At 46.5% G+C, this 24,528-nt stretch overlaps 1 protein-coding gene and 1 long non-coding RNA gene across 4 annotated transcripts in view; one reads left to right on the top strand and one right to left on the bottom strand.

The window, feature by feature from the left end:
• LOC311532212 (ficolin-2-like) overlaps positions 1–15,120 on the top strand; it is a 53,657-nt gene extending 38,537 nt beyond the window's left edge. For both annotated transcript variants that reach the window (XM_084650488.1, XM_084650487.1), the window contains exons 8-12: positions 4,695–4,730; positions 7,483–7,610; positions 10,785–10,914; positions 13,620–13,754; positions 14,764–15,120. In XM_084650488.1, the coding sequence (XP_084506614.1) occupies positions 4,695–4,730; positions 7,483–7,610; positions 10,785–10,914; positions 13,620–13,754; positions 14,764–15,014 (680 nt within the window). In that variant the 3' untranslated portion in view covers positions 15,015–15,120. The remainder of the gene's footprint in view (positions 1–4,694; positions 4,731–7,482; positions 7,611–10,784; positions 10,915–13,619; positions 13,755–14,763) is intronic.
• Positions 15,121–16,320: 1,200 nt separating this feature from the next.
• Positions 16,321–24,466, bottom strand: LOC311532218. Of its 2 annotated transcripts, XR_014714350.1 has the most exons (5): positions 23,851–24,466; positions 23,469–23,582; positions 17,943–17,980; positions 17,440–17,587; positions 16,321–16,349 (listed from the first exon to the last, which is right to left on the bottom strand). It is a non-coding gene; the product is annotated as an uncharacterized lncRNA (long non-coding RNA). The 2 variants fall into 2 exon arrangements; XR_014714351.1 differs by lacking the exon at positions 16,321–16,349 and having other exon boundaries at positions 17,417–17,587.
• Positions 24,467–24,528: the final 62 nt, after the last annotated feature.

The raw sequence follows: 24,528 nt of genomic DNA, 5'->3' as shown, positions 1-24,528 counted from the left end.
CAGCACCAGCCCAAAACTGCATGGACAGGTTGACGGATCCACTGGAGGGAAGGGATTGTATTGGCACATGGTAGAGAGACTGTGTGTCTACCCAGGCATGGGGAAGAGCTGTTTTGCTATATGCTGTGCCTAGGGAGAGGGAGTCTGTGTAACCCCTGTTGGGGATCCAGACCTGGGTCTGCACCTGGCTTTGCCTGGGTCAGATAAGTGTTGTGCTCTTGTTAAGTGCGGTGCTTGTTCCAGGGGTTACATCTGACCCCCCTAGCAGGAAAGGTTGGTGTTTGTGCAGAAGTGTGAGGATTGCACCTGGAACCTCGGCCCCAGTCCTGGGAACCTCAATCTACAATATCCATTGCATAGTACGGTATGGGGAGCAGAGACTCAGGGTATGTCTACACTACCCGCCAGATCAGTGGGCAGGAATCGATCCAGCGGGGGGGGGTGGTCAATTTATCGCGTCTAGTCTAGACGCAATAAATCGACCCCCGAGCGCTCTCCCGTACTCCACCGCCACGAGAGGCGCAGGCGGAGTCGATGGGGAAGCAGCAGTCAACTTACCACAGTGAAGACGCCGCAGTAAGTGGATCTAAGTACGTCAACTTCAGCTACGTTATTCACGTCCCCTTTGGATACCTGGCTGCATAGTCAATGATCACTAGCATGCTAGTCAACATGCTGGGCAGGAGGAACAGTATTTTGTCACTTCATGGTGTATGCCTGTGGCCAATAGACTCTAGCGAATATCCAGGCCTGTGTCTTCTGTCTCCCATATCATGCACCAGCTGCAAGATGGACTGGTGATACTGGCATGGTATAAGCAGCTGGTCCCTCACCCCCCCAGTTTGCTGATTCTTCTCAATTTGGTACAAGTGCTCCTTCTTGAGTGCGAAGTGCAGGTATTGATCGCCTCCCTGAGACTGCTGCTTCCCCGTTTATGGGGACCAGTTGCTCATATATACGGTTTAACATAGGGTCGTTCCTCTGTTCTTGCACAAAACTTTCCATCCCATCAGAGAGCCTCCAGGTCCTAATGGTTTGCTTCTTTCTCCCCTGTGGGGGTCTGCAGCTGTGTTGCTTGGGACATCTCTTCCCCAAGGTCATTTGTTTCCCTAAGGCTTGCCAAGCTCCGGAGAGCTGGTGTTACTACTTGGCCTCTGTTCTTGCTTGTGGCCCAGGCCTAGGTATTAAATACTTGCTGCAAAAAAAAAAAAAAAGCCACCCTAGCCTGTAATCACAAGGTAGGCCAACTTTTCTGCTAAGGCTGCAGTTATCCCTACGGTTATTACTGCAGTATGGGCTCCCACTGCCAGCTGTAGTTGCTGGGTGGGGTAGGTCTTGACATTGCCATGGATACACTGAAGATAGATTGTTGTCTTGGGAGTGGTGTCACTTCCCACCATGGAGGTCCGGACCACTGTCTGGCTGCAGCCAGAGTTCAAGAGTCCTTGAACCAGCTTCCCTTGGGCCATCACCGGGACCACCAACTTAGGGGGAGTTTTCTCCTGTGCCTGGATTTCTGCCGTCCACCTGGGCGTACTCTCACTCCATCAGTGGGCATGCCCTCATTATGTGCCCTGCCAGCCCACAGGAATAGCCTATTAATGGGCTGGGGTTGCTAGCCTCTTTCCTAGTCTTGAGGGAAGCTTGCCTGTGAGGTGCTGGTTGGACCTTCGTCTATGAGCTTCAGTTCTCTGGGGTGCCTGACGGTTCCACTGGCTGCATTGTACTCACCCTCTAGGCCTGCCCTGTGTCAAAGTGGCCATCTGAGAGGCCCCTTTGGGATTCACCTCCTTGTGGACTGTGGCTCACCCTGCCCAGGTCCCTTGTCCTGCTGATGCCTAAGGTAATTCTGCCTTTAGTGACCCTTTGGCTTCTACAAATTCCTCCATTAACCTGACTGCTTCTGATAGTTTCCCTTGGAGATGCCATTGTCTCCACTCCCTGCCTTCCATAGGCAATCTTTATAAATTGCTCTAGACACAAAGGCCTCAGCCACTTGGGTCCCTGAGCATTCCTCTGGATGGAGACGCTTCCAGGAGTGTTTTCAGTCATCGTGCTACCATTCGGGGTCGTGCCCCCTTGGGGTAGCTCCCGGCTCTAAACCATTGGCGGTAGGTTTCTTCTGAAATATCCAGATAGTCCAAGATGGTGGACTTCACTTACTTGAAGTCCTTCTTGGTGAACTTCACTGGTACAGGTGGAGGGACCCCTTCTGTTGAAGCATGCATCCCTGGACCCGCATACGGGCATAGCGCTGATGTCATCTGCGGTAACGTTTCCTTTGGGAACTCTTGCTGCGGGGTCATCCGTTCCCTCAGCAGCAGCTGTTGGGTGGCCTGAACCTGCTGCGGGGTGATCTGCTGCTGCAGCAACTGCAGCAGCAGGTTCAACAGCATCGCTGCTGCCCACTTATGGCACTGCGCCGGCCCCCCGGCTGTGCGGAACAGCTGAGCTCTGTCAGCTCTAAGGCTTGTTTGGTTGGGTGTTTTTTTTGTATCTGGGATAGTTTGCCCACATTCTCGACAGTTTTGGGGGGGAGGGTTCCCTGTCAGTCATTTGCCCTCTTCTCTCCCCCAGTTGGCAGCGCATGGGGAAGCTCTCTGAGGCTGTTGGACACGGGCAGAGGAACAGTTCGCCCTCTTCCCTTCCCTTCCCTTCATTGAACGGTGGGCGTCATAGGCCGGGCGGAGGCTGTGCCTCCCCAAACGGACTAGTATGGCCCTGTCCACACTCCGCTTCCAGTCTCTCTCCTGCCTACTTCCAGTTCCCTTCCAGCTGTTCCATGGTGGAGAGGCTGGGGCAGGCAGGCTGGGGCTGGTGCTTGCAAGGCCCAGACCTGGGAGTGCACGGGAGGGGGCAGGGTGCTGCTCTGGGCTCCGGCTGTGGGGGCAGAAGAGGAGGGGGAGGGGTGGGTCATGAGGGGGCTAGCCTCTCCTAACAGCTTGTTCACCTGCCGCCCATGATTTGCCTTGTAAAAGATGTGGATCCATCTGGAAAGAGGGCCAGTCTCTCTGACAGCCCCAGGATATCCAGTTCTAAGGGCTTAGTCTTTCAGAGTCTATTGCCCCTTTGCATGGTTTACCTTCTACCCCTCTTCCTGGGGTGTGTTGCTTTGCTGTCAATCAGGGCAGCTTTGGGAGTGGTGCGCCTTGTGGCGGTCTCTTCCTCAGCTGGACTATTTCTATTACCAGCAGCCTCTAGGTGGAGCAGCGTTCTTCCTGTTCACTACCCCTTCCTTTGGGAAATTCCCCCTTTTAAGCTCCTCCTCCTCCAGGTTGAACAAGCCTTGCAGGTGCATCTTGTTAGCGTGGAACAGGCCCAGAAGAGCTGTTAGTCTCTTTCATACCAGTGTGAGGTTGTGTCCCTTCGAAGCATGTTAAGCAAAGTAAGCAGTCATGGAGTAGGAGAAGTCATCTCCTGAATCAGTAACTGGTTAACAGATAGGAAACAAAGGTTAGGAATAAATGGTCAATTTTCAGATGGAAAGAGGTAAATGGTGGCGTCCCCCAAGGATCTGGACAGGGACTTGTACTGTTCAACAAATACATTATCTGGAAAAGGGGGTGAACAGTGAGATTGCAAAGGTTGAAGACTGTACAAAATTACTCAAAATAAGTCCAAAGATGACAACGAAGAGGGATCTGGCTAACTGGGGTGATTGGGCAACAAAATGGCAGATGAAATTCAATGTTGATAAGAGCAAAGTAACGCACATTGGAAAAAATAATCCCAACTGTATATACGTACAAAATGATGGGGTCTAAATTAGCTGCTACCACTCAAGAAAGAGATCTTGGAATTGTGGATAGTTCTCTGAAAACATCCACTCAATGTGCGGCGGCAGTGAAAAAAGTTAACTATATTAGGAACCATTTGGAAAAGGATAAATAATAAGAGAAAATATCATAAGGCATATATAAATCCACAGTACACCTCCACCTTGAATACTGAGTGCAATTTTGGTTGCCCCATCTCAAAAAAGATACAGTAGAACTGGAAAAGTTAAGGGAAGGGCAACAAAGGCAATTAGGACAATGGACCAGAGATTTAAAAAAACAGGGACTGTTCATGTTAGAAAAGAGATGACTAAGGGGGGATATGAGAGAGCTCTATAAAATCATGAATTCTGGGAAGAAAGTGAGTAAGGAAGTGTTGTTTACCCCTTCACGTAACACAAGACCTACGAGTCTCCGAATGATATTAATTGACTCCAAGTTTAAAACAAAAGGAAGTACTTTCTTCACGCAATGCACAGTCAACCCGTATTGTCAGATCATGGTGTGAAGGCCAAAAGTATAAGTATAACTGGGTTCAAAAAAGAATGAGAAGTTCATGGAAGATAGGTCTCTATCAATGGCTATTAGCCAAGATAGTCAGGGATGCAACCCCATGCTCTGGATAGCCCTAAATCTCTGACTGTCAGATCCTGAGACTGGATGGCAGAGGATGGATAACTCAACAGTAGCCCTGTTCTGTCCATTCTCTCTGAAACATCTGGCACTTGCTACTGCCAGAAGACAGGATACTGGGTTAGATGGGCCATTGGTCTGCCCTAGTATGGCCATTCTTGTGTTCTTATAAATGGTTTGACTCAGAAAAATAGACACAACTGTTAGAACTGAATAAGAGTTAAGAAAAAAATGCTCTTTTCTCTGGTTTTAACCCACTTCCACTGGGTTTCTTTCTCTGCACAGATGTGAGGCAGCTGGACAATATCCAGTGTAAGAAAGGTGAGTTTGCGATAATAATTGGCCAGTTATCCCGTTCAGGTATCAAAGTCCAGTGTATATCTGCTCCATGAAGAGAGGAAAGTGTGTGAATTTCACTTTTTGAGAAACAGAGATCATATAACTGATGCTGTGTCAGCAGCAACAGATTTAATGGAATTCCATTCCATATAAATTCTGCTAATGACAATGGGCCAAATCCTGTTTTCCTTACTCACAGAAATAGTCCCACTAGAGTCCCCTATGAGAAAAAGGCCATCTCTAGCCTAGTAACAGATGAGGTGACCTCTGCCACAGCAGTTAAGTACTAGAAGGGAGTCCATTTTATAAACTTCATATACAGATTTTCAGTGTGATGCTGAGGAATTCATTTTCATTAAGATTGTGATATTTTAATTCTTTTGAAATGGGAGTCCTGATGAAAATGCTGTGGGGAAAATCTATCTGTGTTCAATCATCTGATTGATAGATTTTAAGTCCAGAAGGGACCATCATGATAGTTTTATCTGATCTCCTGAACATTGCAGGCCACAGAGCCTTGCCCACCTACTCCTGTAATATACTTCTAATCTTTGGGTGAGTTACTGAAGTCCTTAAATTTTGATTTAAAGACTTTAAGTTACAGAAAATCCACCATTTACTCTAGTTTAAACCTGCAAATGACCCATGCCCCATGCTGCAGAGGAAGGTGGAAAAGACCCCATGGTCTCTGCCAATCTGATCTGGGGGAAAACTCCTTTCCAACCCCAGATATGGTGGTCAGTTGAACATGAGCATTTTGGCAAGACCCAACAGCCAGGCACAAGGAAAGAATTCTCTGCAGTAACTCGGAGCCCTCCCCATCTAATGTCCCATCAACATCCACAGGGGATATTTGCTGCTAGCAGTCCTGTGTGAGCTACATGCCACTGTCAGCAGTCTCATCATACCATCCCCTCCATAAACTTATCATTCTCAGTATTGAAGCCAGTTTGTTTTTTTGCCCACACTGCTCCCTGTGGAAGGCTGTTCCCAGAACTTCACTCCTCTAATGGTTAGAAATCTTTGTCTAATTTCAAGCCTAAACTTGTTGATGACTGGTTTATATCCATTTGTTCTTGTGTCCACATTGGCGCTTAACTTAAATAACTCCTCTTCCTCTCTGGTAATTATCCCTCTGATGTATTTACAGACAGCATTCATATCTCCTCTCAGCCTTCATTTGGCTAGGCTCAACAAGCCAAATTCTTTGAGTTTCCTCTCATAAGGTAGGTTTTCCATTTCTCTGATCATCCTAGTAGACCTTCTCTGCACCTGTTTCAGTTTGAATTAATCTTTCATAAACATGGGAGACCAGAACTGCACACAGTATTCCAGATGAGGGCTCACCAGTGCCTTGTATAGTGGTACTAACCTTTCCCTTTCTCTACCAGAAATACCTTCCCTGATGCATTCTAGGACTACAATAGCCTTTTTTCACAGCTACATCACATTAGCACCTCATAGTCATCCTGTGATCAAACAACATAGCCAGGTATTTTCCTACTTTTGTTGCTTCCAACTGATATATCCCCAGTTTATAGAAAAAATTATTATTGTTAGTTCTTAAGTGCATGACTTTGCACTATTAAATTTCATCCCATTTCTATCACATCAGTTTTCAAGATCCTCCAGGTCTTCTTGTATGCTATTCTGGTCCCCCTCAAGATTGACAACACCTTCCAACTTTGTGTCATCTGCAGATTTTATTAGCATACTCCCACTTTTTGTGCCATGGTCACTAAAATATTTTAAATAAGATTGGTCCCAAGACTGATCCCTCAGGAACTTCACTAGTCACCTCCTTCCAGCCTGACAGTTCACCTTTCACCGTGACCCATTGTAGTCTCCCCTTCAATCGGTTCCTTATCCACCTTTCAATTCTCATATTAATCCCCATATTCTCCAATTTAACTAATTTCCCATTTGGAACTGTATCACATGCCTTACTTGAAATCCAGGTAAATCAGATCTACTTAATTTCCTTTGTCTAAATAATCAGTTATTTTCTCAAAGAAAGTCTGCCAGACCAACCTGATCAATCTACTTATGGTAAAACGATGTTGTATTTTAGCCCAGATAGTATTTACCTCTATGTCCTTAACAGCTATTTCATTCAAAATTTGTTCCAAGACCTTGCATACAATTGAGGTCAAACTAACAGGCCTGAAGTTTACCAGATCACTTTTCCCCCCATTTCTTAAAAATAGGTATTCTGTTAGCAATGCACCAGTAACCTGAGTTTGTGGATTCTTTAAAAATTCTTGCTACTGGACTTGCAATTTCATGTTCCAGTTTCTTTAATATTCTTGGATGGAGATTATCTGGGCCCCCAATTTGGTCCCATTAAACTGCTTGAGTTTGACTTCCACCTCAGATGTGGTAATTTCGACTTCCATACTCTCATTGCCATTAACCACCCTGCCAAAACCTAAGCGTCTCATTACCCTCATTCAAAACTGAGGCACAGTATTTGTTTAGGTGTTGGGCCATGTCTAGATTATCTTTAATCTCTACCCCATTCTCCGTGCTTAACAGTCCCACTTCTGTCCTTGTTTCCTTTTTATTTATATGGCTATAGAACCTTTTACTCAAACATTTCTTGCCTTTTGTAAATAAGTAATCATGTATTTTCAATTAAGTTATACATCTCAAAATGGTAAATCATTAGAATAAGATAATTTTGAATCCTTCCCATTTGGTGCAAACTAAAGTTTTAAATTCCTGTTCTCTGCAGGTGCAAAGGATTGCAAGGAGCTGTTAGCCAGAGGGCACATTATGAGCGGCTGGTACACCATCTACCCCGAAGGCTGTGCTGCCATGACCGTGCTGTGTGACATGGACACAGATGGTGGGGGATGGCTTGTAAGTAAGAACTGAGCGTAATGAAGTTCACTGGACGCTTATGCAAATGTGTGCCTGTCTCAAAATGAGTTCTCTTAGGCAGAGTCTTCAATATACAGCCATAGCATGAATATTAAATACAAAGCAAATTCCTATTTCACAGCTTTTTCTTCAGTGAATCTAACAGGGAGTTCCCTATTAAAACATTAGTTATGTGTGTAAGTGGGGCCTGAATGAGCTTTCCCCTGACATCTAGTGACCTGGAGAAAAGACTTTAGGAGCAGATTGTATTTGTATGGACATACCCACTCTGCCTACGTTTTCAGCAGCCAGACTGGCTTTGCAAAAGTGATCAATTTTGGCTGGTTTTGGGTTACAATTCACTTTAGTATTCAATGTGGGGTAATGTTCTCTTTGTTGTACGATCAAAGAGCAGCAGAACTGTGCTTCGCATGCCATGACTGAGGGTGTCGCAATCGACTGACTCTCCCTTGGTAAGCAGGAGGTAGAGATGCTAAATCCCATTGAAGAGGAGACGGGGTGGTGCCAAGTGTTCCTGTTCCTCATGGTGCGGGCTCTGCCTAAAGAGTCCTGGACACCATTTGATTCTCCTCTCTTAAAATATGATGGGGGCTAATTTAGCTACAAATCAGGAAAAAGATCGTGGAGTCATCGTGGATAGTTCTCTGAAGACCTCCACGCAGTGTGCAGTGGCAGTCAAAAAAGCAAACGGGATGTTAGGAATCATTAAAAAAGGGATAGAGAATAAGACCGGGAATATCTTTATTGCCCTTATATAAATCCATGGTGCGCCCACATCTTGAATACTGTGTACAGATGTGGTCTCCTCATCTCAAAAAGGACATACTGGCATTAGAAAAGGTTCAGAGAAGGGCAACTAAAATGATTGGAGGTTTGGAACAGGTTCCATATGAGGAGATATTAAAGAGGCTAGGACTTTTCAGTTTGGAAAAGAGGAGACTAAGGGGCGATATGATAGAGGTCTATAAAATCATGAGTGGTGTGGAGAAAGTGAATAAGGAAAAGTTATTTACTTGTTCCCATAATAGAAGAACTGGGGGCCACCAAATGAAATTAATGGGCAGCAGGTTTAAAACGAATAAAAGGAAGTTCTTCACACAGCACACAGTCAACCTGTGGAACTCCTTGCCTGAGGAGGTTGTGAAGGCTAGGACTATAACAAGGTTTAAAAGAGAACTGGATAAATTCATGGTGGTTAAGTCCATTAATGGCGATTTGCCAGGATGGGTAAGGACTGGTGTCCCTAGCCTCTGTTTGTTTGTCAGAGGGGGACGATGGATGGCAGGAGAGAGATCACTAGATCATTACCTGTTAGGTTCACTCCCTCTGGGGCAGTCTGGGACAGTGGCATTGGCCACTGTCAGCAGACAGGGCACTGGGCTGGATGGACGTTTGGTCTGACCCAGCCTGGCCATTCTTATGTTCTCTTCAGTGTTTGAAGCCAGAGCTGATTGGACCCAACAGAAGCTCCTTGTTTCTGCTCGGTGATTACTAGAGCTGAAATCACTGATGAGCAAGTGTAGGGGCCAAGCCTTAGAGCTGGTGCGGGAACAACATTGCAGGGAAAGACCGTGAAGAGGCAGCAGCACGGAGGGTCCCCCCTGTCCAGTGAAATCCCTAAGAGCTGGGCCTAAATGGGGAACCTCAGAACACAGCATCTCAGATGGTACTGAATGGTAGAGATGGCAGCAAGGGGACAACAATGGCGGAGATAACCGTGGCAGCAGCCGGGAACTAGTTGCCGGGCAGTTGGAGGCATTGTTCAATGCACGCCACCCTACACCTCCGAGGTGATAGGTGAATGCATGTGGATGCACCTGTGCAATCTAGGTGTTTGCTGACCAATGACAGCCAAGTTAGACAACTGTGAATGGGGTGCAGCAGAGGGAGTAGCGTGTTAAACAGACACACATTGGTCAGACTTTCATACCTCAAGATGGAAAACTGAGGCAAAGGACACTTCCCAGTGCACTATGGGATGGGTGTTTACTTACAATTACATGTTATTTTTGAATTGTGGTTGTGGTGTTCTCCCAAATTAAAGCTTGCAAGTGTGGAAGTATTGCCTATTAGAGGCACCTAACGGTGCTGGTTAGTTTTCCAAGATTCCTGAGTGAGGGTTTAGGCCTGTTCTGTTTTGTATTGTTATAAGAGGAACCCCTAGATTTTGAACCTGGCCCTTATTGGTGCCAACTCCACCTGGCAGAAGGGTTACATGTGCAGTGCAATGGAGGATTTCAGCATAACATTTACACTCCCGAATTTTAGCGCACACATATACACCTCTTTTCCTGCCAATCTTCAGAGAGAGTTTCCCATATGTAGTAAGTATCAACTGGATTCTTCAGAATTAGAATGAAAACTGTAGTGGCTCTATAATATAATTCAGCACCTTTGTGTGTATGCATTAATATACCGTCTTCAGTTACATAAATCAAATACCATTTTTTCCTGTGAGATCTGTGGCTCACTCAGTACCCAAATTGGACTCTCAAGAGCTGAATTAAGGTTGCATGGGCAAACTTAAATTTGACATTTCCTAATTCTGTGTGCTTGACTTTGCAACCTTCCAACAAATCTGTTCCTCCTCCGCATCACAGCCTTCCCTTACTATGGAATTGAAATAAAATAAAATGCCATGGTGTAAGAGCATGGGGGTTACACGAGAAACTCAGTATTTGACAGAAGTGAATTTTTGTAATTGTGGGTAGATTTGGCTTTTGTCAACTTTAATTTACACTGGCCCAAATCTGAGATTCTTATTCAAATTTTACTCTGCCAAATACCAGTTCTGTACAAGGGAAGTTTCTCTCTCTCTCTTTTTCTCTCTTTCTTATATATATTAAAAAAAATAAAATAAAATTTTATTTTTTTTACTTGGGCACTCCTAAGGCAAACCCCTGTTGAAGAGAACTAAGGGAAGACTGAGTAAAAATTGAATAAGGATCTCAAGATGAGGCCCATTGAAAGGACTCTAAATTTAATTCTCTCCTTTCTAGAAGAGCTAATGACAAGAAAGTTAAAATGATGGGCTGTCTAATTCTGATTAACCATAATATACACTATTTGAGCAACTTACCCTGGAGGAACCTGAACTGCCAGTCTCACAAAACTAAAATGAATGTGACCAGCCTCCAACCTGTTTCCCTGCAGGTTTTCCAGAGACGGGTGGATGGGTCAGTGGATTTTCATCGTAACTGGGATTCCTACAAGAGAGGTTTTGGCAACCAGCTGACAGAATTTTGGTTGGGAAATGACAATATTCACCTGCTGACATCATTTGGTAAAGAAATCATGGATGCGGTTTTTCTTAAAATCTCTTCTGCCCACCCCTCCAATCCCCTTCTTTGCAACATGTCTTATAGTGATCATAACACTTACAGTAGCTCTTACATAGTGACTTTCATCTGTACATCTCAGAATGCTTTATCAAGAAGGGTATCTGTTCACATAAAGCAAGGTGCAGAGAGAGGAAGTAATTTGCCCAAGTTCATACATCAAGTTAGTGGCAGAGCTGTGAATAGAGCTTAGACCTGACTCCCTGTTCAGTGCCTTCCACACTGGGCCAATAGTGGTAAAACTGCTGCCAGAATCACCATCACCATCGCCTATGTCTTAGAACTTAGCTCTTCCAGGAAAAGCAAGTGAAATAGATAGCAATCTAGTGCTGCTGGCTCCAGTCAAGGTTGCTTCAACCTGAAGGTTGATATGGTGTCTGAATAGCAAATATTCGACACCTGAGTTTCCCCCAAACTGTCCCTTTCCTAGCAGTGGCTAACCTTGAGCATTCATGGATATATCTTCTCTAGAAGGTGAGACATCACAGTGCCAGCCAGTCAGTCACTGCCATATTGCAGTCCAAGGGGCCGGACGAGTTGCATCCGAGAGTGCTGAAGGAATTGGCGGCTGTGATTGCAGAGCCATTGGCCATTATCTTTGAAAACTCGTGGTGAACCGGGGAAGTCCCGGATGACTGGAAAAAGGCTAATGTAGTGCCAATCTTTAAAAAAAGGGAAGAAGGAGGATCCTGGGAACTACAGGCCAGTCAGCCTCACTTCAGTCCCTGGAAAAATCATGGAGCAGGTCCTCAAAGAATCAATCCTGAAGCACTTGCATGAGAGGAAAGTGATCAGGAACAGCCAGCATGGATTCACCAAGGGAAGGTCATGCCTGACTAATCTAATCGCCTTTTATGATGAGATTACTGGTTCTGTGGATGAAGGGAAAGCAGTGGATGTATTGTTTCTTGACTTTAGCAAAGCTTTTGACACGGTCTCCCACAGTATTCTTGTCAGCAAGTTAAGGAAGTATGGGCTGGATGAATGCACTATAAGGTGGGTAGAAAGCTGGCTAGATTGTCGGGCTCAACGGGTAGTGATCAATGGCTCCATGTCTAGTTGGCAGCCGGTATCAAGTGGAGTACCCCAAGGGTCGGTCCTGGGGCCGGTTTTGTTCAATATCTTCATAAATGATCTGGAGGATGGTGTGGATTGCACTCTCAGCAAATTTGTGGATGATACTAAACTGGGAGGAGTGGTAGATACGCTGGAGGGGAGGGATAGGATACAGAAGGACCTAGACAAATTGGAGGATTGGGCCAAAAGAAATCTGATGAGGTTCAATAAGGATAAGTGCAGGGTCCTGCACTTAGGACGGAAGAACCCAATGCACAGCTACAGACTAGGGACCGAATGGCTAGGCAGCAGTTCTGTGGAAAAGGACCTAGGGGTGACAGTGGATGAGAAGCTGGATATGAGTCAGCAGTGTGCCCTTGTTGCCAAGAAGGCCAATGGCATTTTGGGATGTATAAGAAGGGGCATAGCGAGCAGATCGAGGGATGTGATCGTTCCCCTCTATTCGACATTGGTGAAGCCTCATCTGGAGTACTGTGTCCAGTTTTGGGCCCCACACTTCAAGAAGGATGTGGATAAATTGGAGAGAGTCCAGCGAAGGGCAACAAAAATGATTAGGGGACTGGAACACATGAGTTATGAGGAGAGGCTGAGGGAGCTGGGCTTGTTTAGCCTGCAGAAGAGAAGAATGAGGGGGGATTTGATAGCTGCTTTCAACTACCTGAAAGGGGGTTCCAAAGAGGATGGCTCTAGACTGTTCTCAATGGTAGCAGATGACAGAACGAGGAGTAATGGTCTCAAGTTGCAGTGGGGGAGGTTTAGATTGGATATTAGGAAAAACTTTTTCACTAAAAGGGTGGTGAAACACTGGAATGCGTTACCTAGGGAGGTGGTAGAATCTCCTTCCTTAGAGGTTTTTTTGGTCAGGCTTGACAAAGCCCTGGCTGGGATGATTTAACTGGGAATTGGTCCTGCTTTGAGCAGGGGGTTGGACTAGATGACCTTCTGGGGTCCCTTCCAACCCTGATATTCTATGATTCTGTGATTCTATGCAGCATCATTCCCTGAGGATTGCTTTCCATGAACTCTAGTAGACAGAATGGTGGAAACACTTGTCAGATCCTTGCTGGCCAGAAGAGGGTCAACAGGTAGCAAAATATCCAGCTACACTGTGGGATTCCAAATACATCAGGGCACCCAGCCTTTGCTACTCTGCTCAGCTTTGTCTCTGGTTCTGTTCCCTCTCCCTGCCCTTGCCCTTGTTCCTGCTGGTTCACTCCAGCTCCTATTTGACCCTGAGATCCAAAATCCTGTTCTAATCACTGTGACAGAGTCCCCCATTGGAACCAATGGAGCCAGGACAGAAATACCTGTGTGTCTTGCTGGCGGAGGCCATAGAGGGATGGACACTATATATTCTGATCTCCTGCCTGGGTGAAGGGTGTTAGATGTGGGTTCTGTTTGCCAACGGAAAGATGAGAGTGGGGGATGGAAACTGGGTTAGCTAAGGCAGTCCCAGAGTCAGCACAGGCTGGTGAGTCAAGCCCAGGTGTGTGAGGGTCCTCACAAATAAACCCAGCATTGTGCAAAGTGATAGAATGTAGTGAATATTTCACTTAGCTCCTGTGTTCCCCAGGAAATAACGAGCTGCGCATTGACCTCGGAGACTTCGAAAACAAGAAATATTTTGCCAAGTACAAGTCATTCAACATTTTGGGAGAATCTGAGCAATACAAACTGATTCTAGGGGACATGGTGGCAGGTGATGCAGGTAGGTGCTGTACTTGCTCACAGCAGAGGAAAAACGTGCCCATCCAATGGAGATGTAGGACATCCTGCAGCAGAAACAAACCAAATCTTACCCTTTTAAAGACTGGCCCAGGGCTGCAGCATCAGGCTCATAAAATTAAGGGGAAAAAAACACCTTAAGTTTTAATTTTAACATAGTCTCTGTAAAGCTCTGGCTTCAATTGTCCCTTTAAAGCTCCAGCTTCTCATCATGGAACTGGGAGGAAAGGGGGGAAAAGTGCTTCTACCCGTCCTCTGAGACCTTCCAGACCACGTCCTGGTCGCACAGGGCAGGTATTTAAACAGGAACAAGTGGGAAAAACCTCATTCCAATCAGCAGGGGCAGGTCCTGCAAGGCAGAACAGGCCCTTGGCCTGATCCAAAGGAAGTAATGAGGGTCCTTGACCCTGTCTCTTCACTCCCCAAGGTGAGGTGCTCAGGTACTCATGCTGATAAGGCCAGGGAACCAGAAGGTACTCACGTATTCTGTCTGTCCTGTTTCTCTCAGTGCATCATGTCACCCTTTGGGTCAGAGCAGAAGCACTGACTTACTCCTTGGGTGGTGCAATTCCATGATCAAGGACTATGGTGGAGAGTGTTTTCCCTCCACTGCCCCACCTGAAGCTGAAGAGCTTGGTGCATGTCTCTGGCTCTACTTCCTCAAGCTGGGTTGTGGGGAAACCAAGTAGAGCTGGGCCACTCATCCTCCCTTCACTTTCCTCCAGCCAGGCGAATAGGAACTGGTTGCCTCATCTCCCACCCCTCCTTTACTTTCCTTCTAGTCTTTCCCTCCTAGTCTTCCCACCCCAAACTTGGCAATGGCTATTAAACACAGTTTCACCCCCGCACCCTCAAGTAGGCCCAGAGCATAATGGCAGCCTCTCTCCAGCACCACTAGGATGCAACATCGGAGGTGATTAAATCCTCAGAATTAACTGACCCAGGATTAAGGGGAAGGAAAAAGTTTAAACCCTGTCTGTGTGTTGTTACAGGGGATTCATTAACCTACCAGAAGAACAGTAAGTTTTCAACCCCAGACCGTGACAATGATCTGGATTCGGGTAGCTGTGCACAAACCTTCCAAGGAGCCTGGTGGTTCAATAGCTGCCATCACTCCCACCTGAATGGGATGTATTTACGAGGAGCCCATAATCGTCCTGGTCATGGTGTGCTCTGGAACAAGGGTATTGGGAATGAATATTCCTACAAGTTCTCCGAAATGAAATTCAGGCCTCTTCCCTAGTGTGAGGTAGGGGCTGTGCACCCTCCCCTCCCAGGTGCATTTTGTGGTGAGCACCGGCTTCCTATGGAGGCTTCTCCTGAAATAAAAATGTTTTCTGCTTGGAGAATCTCGTTTGAGTGGGATTTCTTCTTTGTTCTTGAAGAAGGAAAGCTGAGGGCGACACTGGAATTCTAGGTCTCTCCTCACTGTGATACACTGAGTCACACCTGCCCATTAACAAAGCACTTTGTCTCTAACTAAGGAGAGAGAAGCTTTATCTGTCTCTTCTCTCTCATGATACATTGAGCAGAAGGAGATGCTAGCTCCTCTCCTGGCTGGCTCCACTGATTTAGCAGAGGATCATTATGAGCTATGCCATCAATGCACATGGCACTTTACAATACAGATCCCGAGGGATGCCCTGCCCTGAACAGCTTATAATCTAAAGGCAAGATTTGTGGCTGTCTCTTGTGCAGATGCATGGTGGAGACATACAAAAGCCTGTCACAAACACTGTCCCTGTGCTCAGGGACTGCTCACTCCCTGTGCCCTTGGGAAGGCACATTGCTCCCAAGGGGACAGGGAAAGGTGGGACAGATGCAAGGCCCCCGCCCACCCTCACTCTGAACCAGCTGATTGTGCTCCACCCCACTCCCAGGGCGTAGCTGTAGGTAAATCATGCAGTCGGGGCCCAATTCATCCGTCAGCCAGTGCAAAGCCTAGCGCAGGGAAGAGGGGCTGGCTTGTGTTTCCCCTCCCCAATCTTGGAACTGTCAGGGGGCAATTCAGCCCCCCACTGGAGTCAGGGATGCCCTGAGGCTTGCACAGCTTGTAGCTAGCTTCTCAAGATTTTTGATCTTTTACAGCCGGATTATCTAGGGAACAGGACCATACAGGGCATACACCTTCCCAGCCCTGGAGTGGGCTGCATCTAAGCCTGGCATGCCCTATATCCTCTTCTGCACCAGGGATTCTTGCAGGGAGCTAAGAGCTGGTTGTCTGCTGGCCTAGAGGATCTCCCCCATTACATATCTTCTCCCAGGGGTTGTAGGACTGTTTTTCAGTCTCTTTGCTGGGGTATTGCTGGCTGCAGTTTCAGAACCACTACTGGTCTGTCTCACTCAGTCCACGTGGAGAGCATAAGAAAAAAATACATCAGTGATTTAGTTACCAAACGATGTTAACAGGTGGATATTGTGATTTCCCCAGCCAGAATTCTGTCAGCTGGTTTCCAAAACATCTCCTCTACGAGTTCCAGTCACGGGGAAAAAATCCACTGACCCATCTGCCCATCTCTGGAAAGCCTGCAGGGAAAAGAGCAGGGCTCAGGTGGAAGGCAGCAAAGTGGTCTGGATCCTGAAAAGGGAATAAGCGCATTACATGTTGTTCAAATCCATTTGTTTCCCATGACTCAGCTCAGCTCCCCATGGCTAATGGTCAGGGTGGTGTGTGGTAGCATAGCCCAGAATTGTGTTACCTACCTGTGCACAGTGATAGAAACTGCCTGTATGACACAATCAGCCTTTACACCAACTCTTATAAGGAAGAAATGTAACTAAAACTCTGACCAAAAGTAGCATCCACAGTAATTGCAAGGGAAAAATCTTTGCTAACCTGGCACTTAAATTTAGGGGACTTGGTGGAGGAATCCCATAGGAGAACACTGGTTTTCTCAAACTACTAATGCTATAAAACGCAAAATTAACATTCAAAAAGGCGGAACTGCACAGTTAACGTTAGTCACCCTAGACAACATTAGCTCGGGTCCACTTTTCTGCTCTCCCATCACGCTGTGTAGGCAAGGCAGACAGATTTTGATGTGGGTATTTTTGATAAGGTTTTGAATACATTTTACCCCCATTAAAGCCACTCTATTATCCAAGTTGGACAGTGGAGTCCAGGCTCACTGTGATGCACTTGGTAAAAATGTATTTTTCAGCTAGCACAGCATGCTACTCCTTCCCTGCTGAGAGAGAGTGCTCGATGGGATCAGTCTGCTCAGGGATCTGTACTGGGCTATTTGCACTTCTGTGGGTTCAATTAAAGGTGTTGGCCCACATCCTCAAAAGTATGTAGGCTCCTAACGTTCACTGATTTGAAGATCTGGGCCGTTGGTTTTAAATTGTAAAGCCCTAGATAGTTTTAATCTGAGTAGGAGTTGGGTAAACTCAGGAGGATTTTAGTTTAGACACTGGTCGCAATTGGGTTTTTTTAAATTACGTGTGGCCCTTGCACCCTGAGCTGTAGATATTTAAGCCAAATTTTAAATTTAAAACTAATTTAGATAATATTCCATAGTATGTTTGTTTATATATTTAATTTGCTTGCACAACAAATTTTATTATCAAACCCATGTACTAAGGGCTCCAATCCCACTTTAGAGCAGGAGTAGTAGGCTGGTTTGCTAAAGAGTGCTTGGCCATGCTCTTTTACTCTTGATTCGTACTCGCAATCCATCCTCTGCCATCCAGGTCCATGTCACACCGGACAGTCATGGCGTATAGTCACAGGGGTAGATGGTGCACCAGCTGCTCATGAGGTACCCCTTGCTCAACGGCGCTCTGCAGTTCTTTGCTCCTGGGCAGGATGAAGACCTATAATTGGAAGATGTAAATACTTGAAGGACTTTCCTTGATCAAAAGAGTTATGTGGATATGAGGAAATGGATCAGTTGTGCTCTTGTTAGAAAATTGCAGCATCTGATCTTCATTTGCAGCTCTCACCTGATTTCACCGGGAGCTGTGGGCATTCAGCCCTTGTGAAATCAGGGCCAAAGTGCATTGCACAATCCTTCCACTGCTCCCCTGTTGCACAGCTGCACTGAGCTACACGGGGGGTAGGTGCATTAGAAATACAAGAGCTGACTTGAATTACATTAAGCTACTGCAAAGTGACCGAGCTATGCTACCAGAATATGAGATAACAGGCTCATAAGAATATGAAACTCACCTTTTTCACGCGGTATATATTCTCCAGCTCCATCTTTCCTGTGTAGGAGGAGGAAGACAGTGAAAATGGTTTTTGAGGTCCATATTGTAACTGAACCTAATGTTATGGCATTGGGGCATACGAGTGCATAAAACAACCCTCTGCATGGTCTTCTCCAATCTTGGGTGCCTGGTGCAGTAGCTGTGCTATCAGTATTTCCTGCCCCATGTAGAAAAGGGGAATGGACCAAGCCTTTATTGTAGTCCTCCAGGTCACTGAAGAAGGTAGATGAGCCAGCACCAGGGATGGAGGAAGATTCATCTGAATCTAGTAAAGGGGTGGCATAGCTTATGTCCCACCTGGTGCAATCCTTTCCCTGGGCTGCTCTTGGAAGGGTAAATCTATGCAGCACCCCATGCTCAAACCTGGAAGCAAAGGCGCATTATAGCCCACCCTAAATGATTCTCATTTTGCATCTTTTTTCTGCCCTTTGCAGACACGTTCTCACTCCCAGAACAATTTGCTTTCAAAAGAGAACAAACCAACCATACAGATACCAGGAAGGAAATCCATGAACCCATCTGCCCCAGGACTTCAAAGAGCGGCTATTTAAAAATAAAAAGTGCAAAAAACCTAACCCAAAGAATAATTATAGCAAAGAAATTTTCCTTCTCCCCTCAAATGTGGGGTTGTAGCTCCAAAGTTACACAAGTGTAAGATCACAAAGCCTCCTCGGTAGTCCTGGGACACTTACACTTTTAAAGTCTAATTATCTTGGGATCCATTGGGAGTAGAAATGGACCACTGGAAAAGAGATTTCTAGATTATTAATGGGCTAAATGGTATTTGCTACTAGCCCTGGAAGTTCCTGAGAGTTCAGACTTTGAAGTTACAACACTGATATACATGAGGAAGCTACTTTAAGTTCTATTCAGAGATTCTAAAATATTAGTTATACTTTTTCTCTCCTTCTAGCTGAGTCTGTTATGGGAGTGCCATGTAAGAGAGGTCTATGTTATGTAGATAGTTAATCTAAAGAACTCTATGGACTGGCATATAGGAATCTATAGTAATGTTCATCAGTAAGGAGGCAGAATAAAGTTGTTGATATGCACTGCAAACAGCTTCCTCAGTCTAGCTTATAACATCTACATTCGAGCTGGCTGGGAATTTTCAGTGGAATGTTTTTTCAATCAAAAAATGCAGTTTTGTTGAAGCCAAAACTTCTTTTGTAGAAAAAGGTTGGTTTTGGTGAATTTCCTGTTTTGCAAAAAAAAGTGTAGAAACTGTCAATGTCCTGTTTGGATACTTTTTAAATCAAACACAAAGTTTATTTCCGCAGAAAGACTTTTCAGTGGGAGATGGATGTTTATAGTGTAAAAACCCAAAAGTTGAAATTGAAACAGAATATTTTGCAATTATAGAAGCACTGTGTTTTTAGTTGCTCTGCTCCTGCAGTTGCTATGACTCACCCCTCCAGCAAAGCCTGCAGTGACCCCGCCCCCAGGCATACCTCAACAGCCTATCCCTGGGCAGGGCCTGGGTCACATGACCCGTGGCACAGGTATTTCACTGAGTCTGCCAGAGCAGGAGCCGTAAGTTAGTCAGTACAACACCACTACTTGGCCAGGGAGCATCCTGCTGCCTCATGGGGTTAGTCTCCTCAGGCTTCCAGCCTGCTCTTGATCTGGTTCCTATTCTTGCCTGAACCTTGTTCCAGCCCACTCCAGCTTTGTCTGTGCCCTACTCTGACCTTGCTTCAGCCCTGTTCCTGACCTGCACCTGCCTCCTGACCCCCAGCCCCTCAAACTGACTCCAGCTCAGCTTCGGCCTGCATCCAGACTCTAGCTCCGATCCTGATTCGGCTTGTCTACAGACTCTGATCCTGTTTCTCATGCACAGCCAGTCCTCAGACCCCAGTTTCAGCCAATGCCGAGTCTACAGCTGGCTTCAGCCCTTGGTACCTGTTCTTGACCATGGCTCCAACAATCAGCCAAGATCACCTTGTTGCTGGCACCCAGTGCCGAGAGGCTGACCAACAGCTTGAGTGGTTCGTTACCTGGTGTGCTACACCCAATAATCACAACGGGGTGGAGAAACAGAAAAGTTTATTTGCAGCTGCAAAAAGGTACAGGGAGAATAAAATCTCAAATCCTGCACAACAGAGCAGGAAGTTACACAGGCTTTTATACATCCTTTTCCCCAGCATACTTATCCAATAGCAAGCTGCCCTAAGTATCCATATAGCCAGCTAATCCAGTTCCCAGCTAGTTCCCTGATTCTCTGTATCATTTGTTAAACTATACATAAAGCTGCTTTATTCAGCATTGTTCTTCCATATCTCCCCTGTTTGGCCTTGCTTAGTTTCAGGCAGTCTGACTCTGCAACATACTGTTGCAGATTCTCAGCATAACTGCTGTGTGTGCCTCCAGGCGGGGGGGCCAAGGACACTTGGGCCTAGTACGCAGAGCTGCTGCGAGTGCCTCCAGGCAGGAGGGGGGCCAAGGACACCTGGGCCTAGTGCGAGGGGGCTTCATCGGCACTTGTGGTCTTCCATCCCCTCGAGTTACCTAGTGGCCATGCCCCAGTGTCCCCAACAACCTAGAACTCAGAGCCTGACAGTGCCAAACCAACTTTAAAAAAAAAAAAAGAATTTCAGTTTTGTGACAATTGGAGACTTTGACTTTTCATCGCAATTTGGGACAGGATGTTTTTTTCTGAAACCTCAGATTTTCATGGGATGGGAAAACCGTTTGTCTACCATTGTTCTTCCAAGGATGCACTTCTGCCAGTGGTGACAGCGCTGATGTAGAGTAGCTGTGCAAGAGTTTTTGGCACCATGTCTTCTGACCCCTCTCAGAGCCTGTCTTGCCAACCCCCTGGCCACAAGCAGTGACCTATAGTGCTTCCACTGCTGCTTCTCCTGGTGGAGCCACCTCAGTTGGAAATTTTAAGGAAAAAGTGCAATGTAGACAAGGCCTTTAAACCTGGTTATTTGGACGTAAGGTCCCAATTGTACCCCTGACTTTACTAGATGAGACGCATCTCACTGGGCAGATCTCGTCTGCTCTTTGAAGAGGGTTAGGGACAGCTGATTGCACCATAATTTTCCTTACACTAGAACCTGCCTGCCAGTGAGGTGGGGGATCCAGGGCTGGGGAAGAGGTAAAGCTCAGGACAGGTGAGCATGTATTCTCTCCACCGTGCACTAGCAGAAAGTGAATGCAACCTCAGGCTGCATTCGCTAACTGCTTCATAACATCTGTGCTGGGTGGGCGGCGTGGTTGACCTTTGATAGGCTTGTAAAATACATACATCCCTATTGTGCCATATATCCTATACAGCTGGGGTTTTAGTTACATAGTTACATACTCGGACATGGGCCACTGTGGTGGGGTGACTGCCCCACTCTGGAGGAAAAAGGGTTAAAGGAGGCCAGTGAGGCTGTGCAGACAGGCAGCCAATTAAAAAGGGCCTGTGGGCAGCTAATCAGGGCCAGGCTGGGCCCTATAAAAAGGCTGCTGAGTAGAGGTGAGATCAGTTTCTCCCTGACCACCAAAGGAGAAGGACTGGCTCCTGGTAGAGGGACTGACTTCCTGACAGCATGCAGGGTAATGGGAGCTTTGGCTGACCACTGCCAAACTGCAGGCCTAGATACACAGGCTGAGTGGGTGCTAAGGACTATGGGGAGGTGGCCCAGGGAAGGCAGGCAGAAGAGGGGAGTGGAGGAAGGCAGCAAGTGGCTGCTGCTCAAGGGTCCCTGGGCCAGGGTCCAGAGTAGTGGGCAGGTCTGGGTCTCCCCCTTTGCTCTGCTGGAAGGGGAGTAGCTAACAAAAAGGACTGCAGTTGTCCCCTGAGGGACAGGCTAGACTTGGAACTACAGTTACCCACTGCTGGTGGGACTGGACTGAGGACAGCCGATTACCCCAAAAGTGGGGAGAATGGAGTTGGGGGGCATGGCTGTGGAAGCTATTTCCTGAAGAGGATGCCATGGTCCAGAGACAGCCACATAGGGCAGGGCTGCCCAGAGGGGGGAGTAAGTGGGGCAATTTGCCCAGGGGCCCCCATGAGAGTTTTCAGGGCCCCTCCCCCCCACAAGAATTTTTGGTGGCACTTTGGCAGCGGGTCCTTCAGTGCTGCCAAACACACCCAGAGTGAAGGACCCGCTGCTGCTTCTACTGCTCCAAGTTGGCGGGGGTCCTTCCGCTCCTTGTCTTTGGCGAAGTGCCCCGAAGACCCCAGGCCCCCTGAATCTGCTGGGCGGCCCTGAGAGAAGGTGGAGACAACAGAGCAGACAATGGGCGAGACACCTGCTGCAGGGATGCTCCATGGCTGCACTGAGCTAATTCCTGGAGTGACCAGCAGGAGGCGTTAGAGTGGTGAGTCAAACTGCCCTGTTACAGCCAGCTATAACCTATGAGCAATTATTGCAGATGTTGCATCATCTGGACAGCCACATGTTAGTTAATATCTAAGTTGGTTCAAGAGTTTCACCGTTCAGGAAAAAATCACTTAGGAGAATAGCCGAGAGAACTGTGTACAATGATTAAGTTGTGTTTCCATGTTACTTTAACACTTTAAAAATGAATCTCTGTATACAGGAGAGGGCAGAGGTTCTTACCTATTGTCCCAAGTGTTCTGGGGCTTCCTCTTTCCCTAAAGAAAGAGAGCCTGAAATCTTTGTTTCATGCATCTGTCACACTTTGCTCATTGTGCTAACCTTGCCCTGGTGTTGGGAAAACCAAACCCCTCCAAATCCATTTACTAGTACTCCAGGGAGGAAGAATAATCCTGCTAATTCCAGAGCAGCATGGATTTGGCAAAAAGGCTCTAACAGCTAATAATTTGCTCAATAAGGGTGAATTCATCCATGGGCAGAAGGCTAGCAAAAGGTCTAGGCAGAGCTTGAGCCCACTAAATAAAAGCTGAAGCAGGATGTAAGTGGTGTGTAGACCCTTCGCTGACTGTGTACACAGGGTGAATGTCACCTGGGGAGGGCATGGCTAGACTGAGTCACAATATCTACTCTCCTTTTATTTTGCCTTGATCTGACCCTGCTACCACTGTTCAAGCTAATCTCCCATTGAGTTCAAGCAGAATATTTCATGAGTGAGGGCTCTGTTAGGATTTCAAGAATAGTTCCTGTGGGTTCTATTCTGTGTAAATTTATCTGGTTGATACAGTCTGTAAGTTGCTGTTATCCTGTGGGTGGTTTGGATAGGGATTCTCAACCTTTTCCATACCTGGTGCTCAGGACACCCCTCCCATTTAGCTGGGATGTTTTTCCATTTAGTAATGTGGGATGGGTAGAGAGGTTGTAATCCCCAGGCTCAGAACCCCGGCTCTGATTGTCTGTTTCCAAAGGTGCATTACTACCAGTCTGCAGCCCAGGAGACTGAACGTATTTTCCAGTCCCAACTGAAGATGTTGGAACTGTGCACCCCAACTCCTAGAACTCATGAAGTGTCAAACCAGGCATATCACTTTTCAGGAGGAGCCTGTTCAGGGATAGCTTGCAGTGCGTCTCACTCAGGGCCAGAGATGTACCTTTCAGTCCTACAGCTCCGGGTTCACCTTTGGGACTGGGTGGTTCTGTGGTTCCAGGGCTACCTTGGAGAATGGCAAGTTTGTCAGAACTGCTGAGTCCTGCTGTTTTCACCTCTGGGGAAAGAAATAAATGGATGATGTTTGTAAGGAGAACCTCGGGGTCTGAAATATTCTGCAAATTCCAGACTGTCGTGAACACCTTAGGTCAGAGCTCACAAGGCTTCATGGATCTTTCTCACTGTCTAAAAACAAAGTAGCCCCCTTGGTTTTAGGAATTAGCTGGATCTTTAATATCATTACAAACAGTGATACTAAAGGAATGACTTTATATAGATTAAGACATGCCACCAGTAGAGCTAACCTTAGATGTTCCAATACTTACCTGAAAGGTGTTGGTGCATCTTTAGGTGGGCAAAATTCACAATTTTTGTGTCACAGAACTTCACACAATGTTTTCCAGTCTCTTTTGTTTTCTGTCATTTCAACCCCCCCCATCCCCATCAATCGTGTTTTATGGGAAATCAGTGACTTGGCTACTCTTCCCTTGCAAACCTGCAAAAACACAAATTTTCAGATTTTTGATACAAAACAATTTTCACTCAAAGTAGCCCATTTTGCAGAGTCCAACAGGTGCACTGACGAATGATTCACAATTTTTACATACTTTTAACATGGTACTTTCTGAGTCCCTGATTCTGTGACCTAGGGAGGTCGTCTAGTCTAACCCCCTACTCAAAGCAGGACCAATCCCCAATTTTTGCCCTAGATCTCTAAATGGCCCCCTCAAGGATTGAACTCACGACCCTGGATTTAGCAGGTCAAACCACTGAGCTATCCCTCCCCCAGAAGTGCAGGGCCTGCATTAGGGGTGGCAAGCAATATGCAATTGTCTGGGGCCCTGCACCACTGGGGCCCCTGCAAAGCTAAGTTACATGCTTCAGCTCGGGCTTCAGCCCCGCTGCCTGGGGCTTTGGCTTCACACAAGGCTCACAAGTGGGGAAAAAAAAACAGGCTCAGGTATCACACTGAAAGGTAAGTACAATATTTATATTCCAATTGA

The sequence above is a fragment of the Lepidochelys olivacea genome (assembly GCF_965140295.1).
Source record: "Lepidochelys olivacea isolate rLepOli2 genome assembly, chromosome: 16".
NCBI lineage: Eukaryota > Metazoa > Chordata > Testudines > Cheloniidae > Lepidochelys > Lepidochelys olivacea.
The sequence above is the reverse complement of the archived record's forward strand: the minus strand, read 5'-3'. Positions and strand labels throughout refer to the sequence as shown.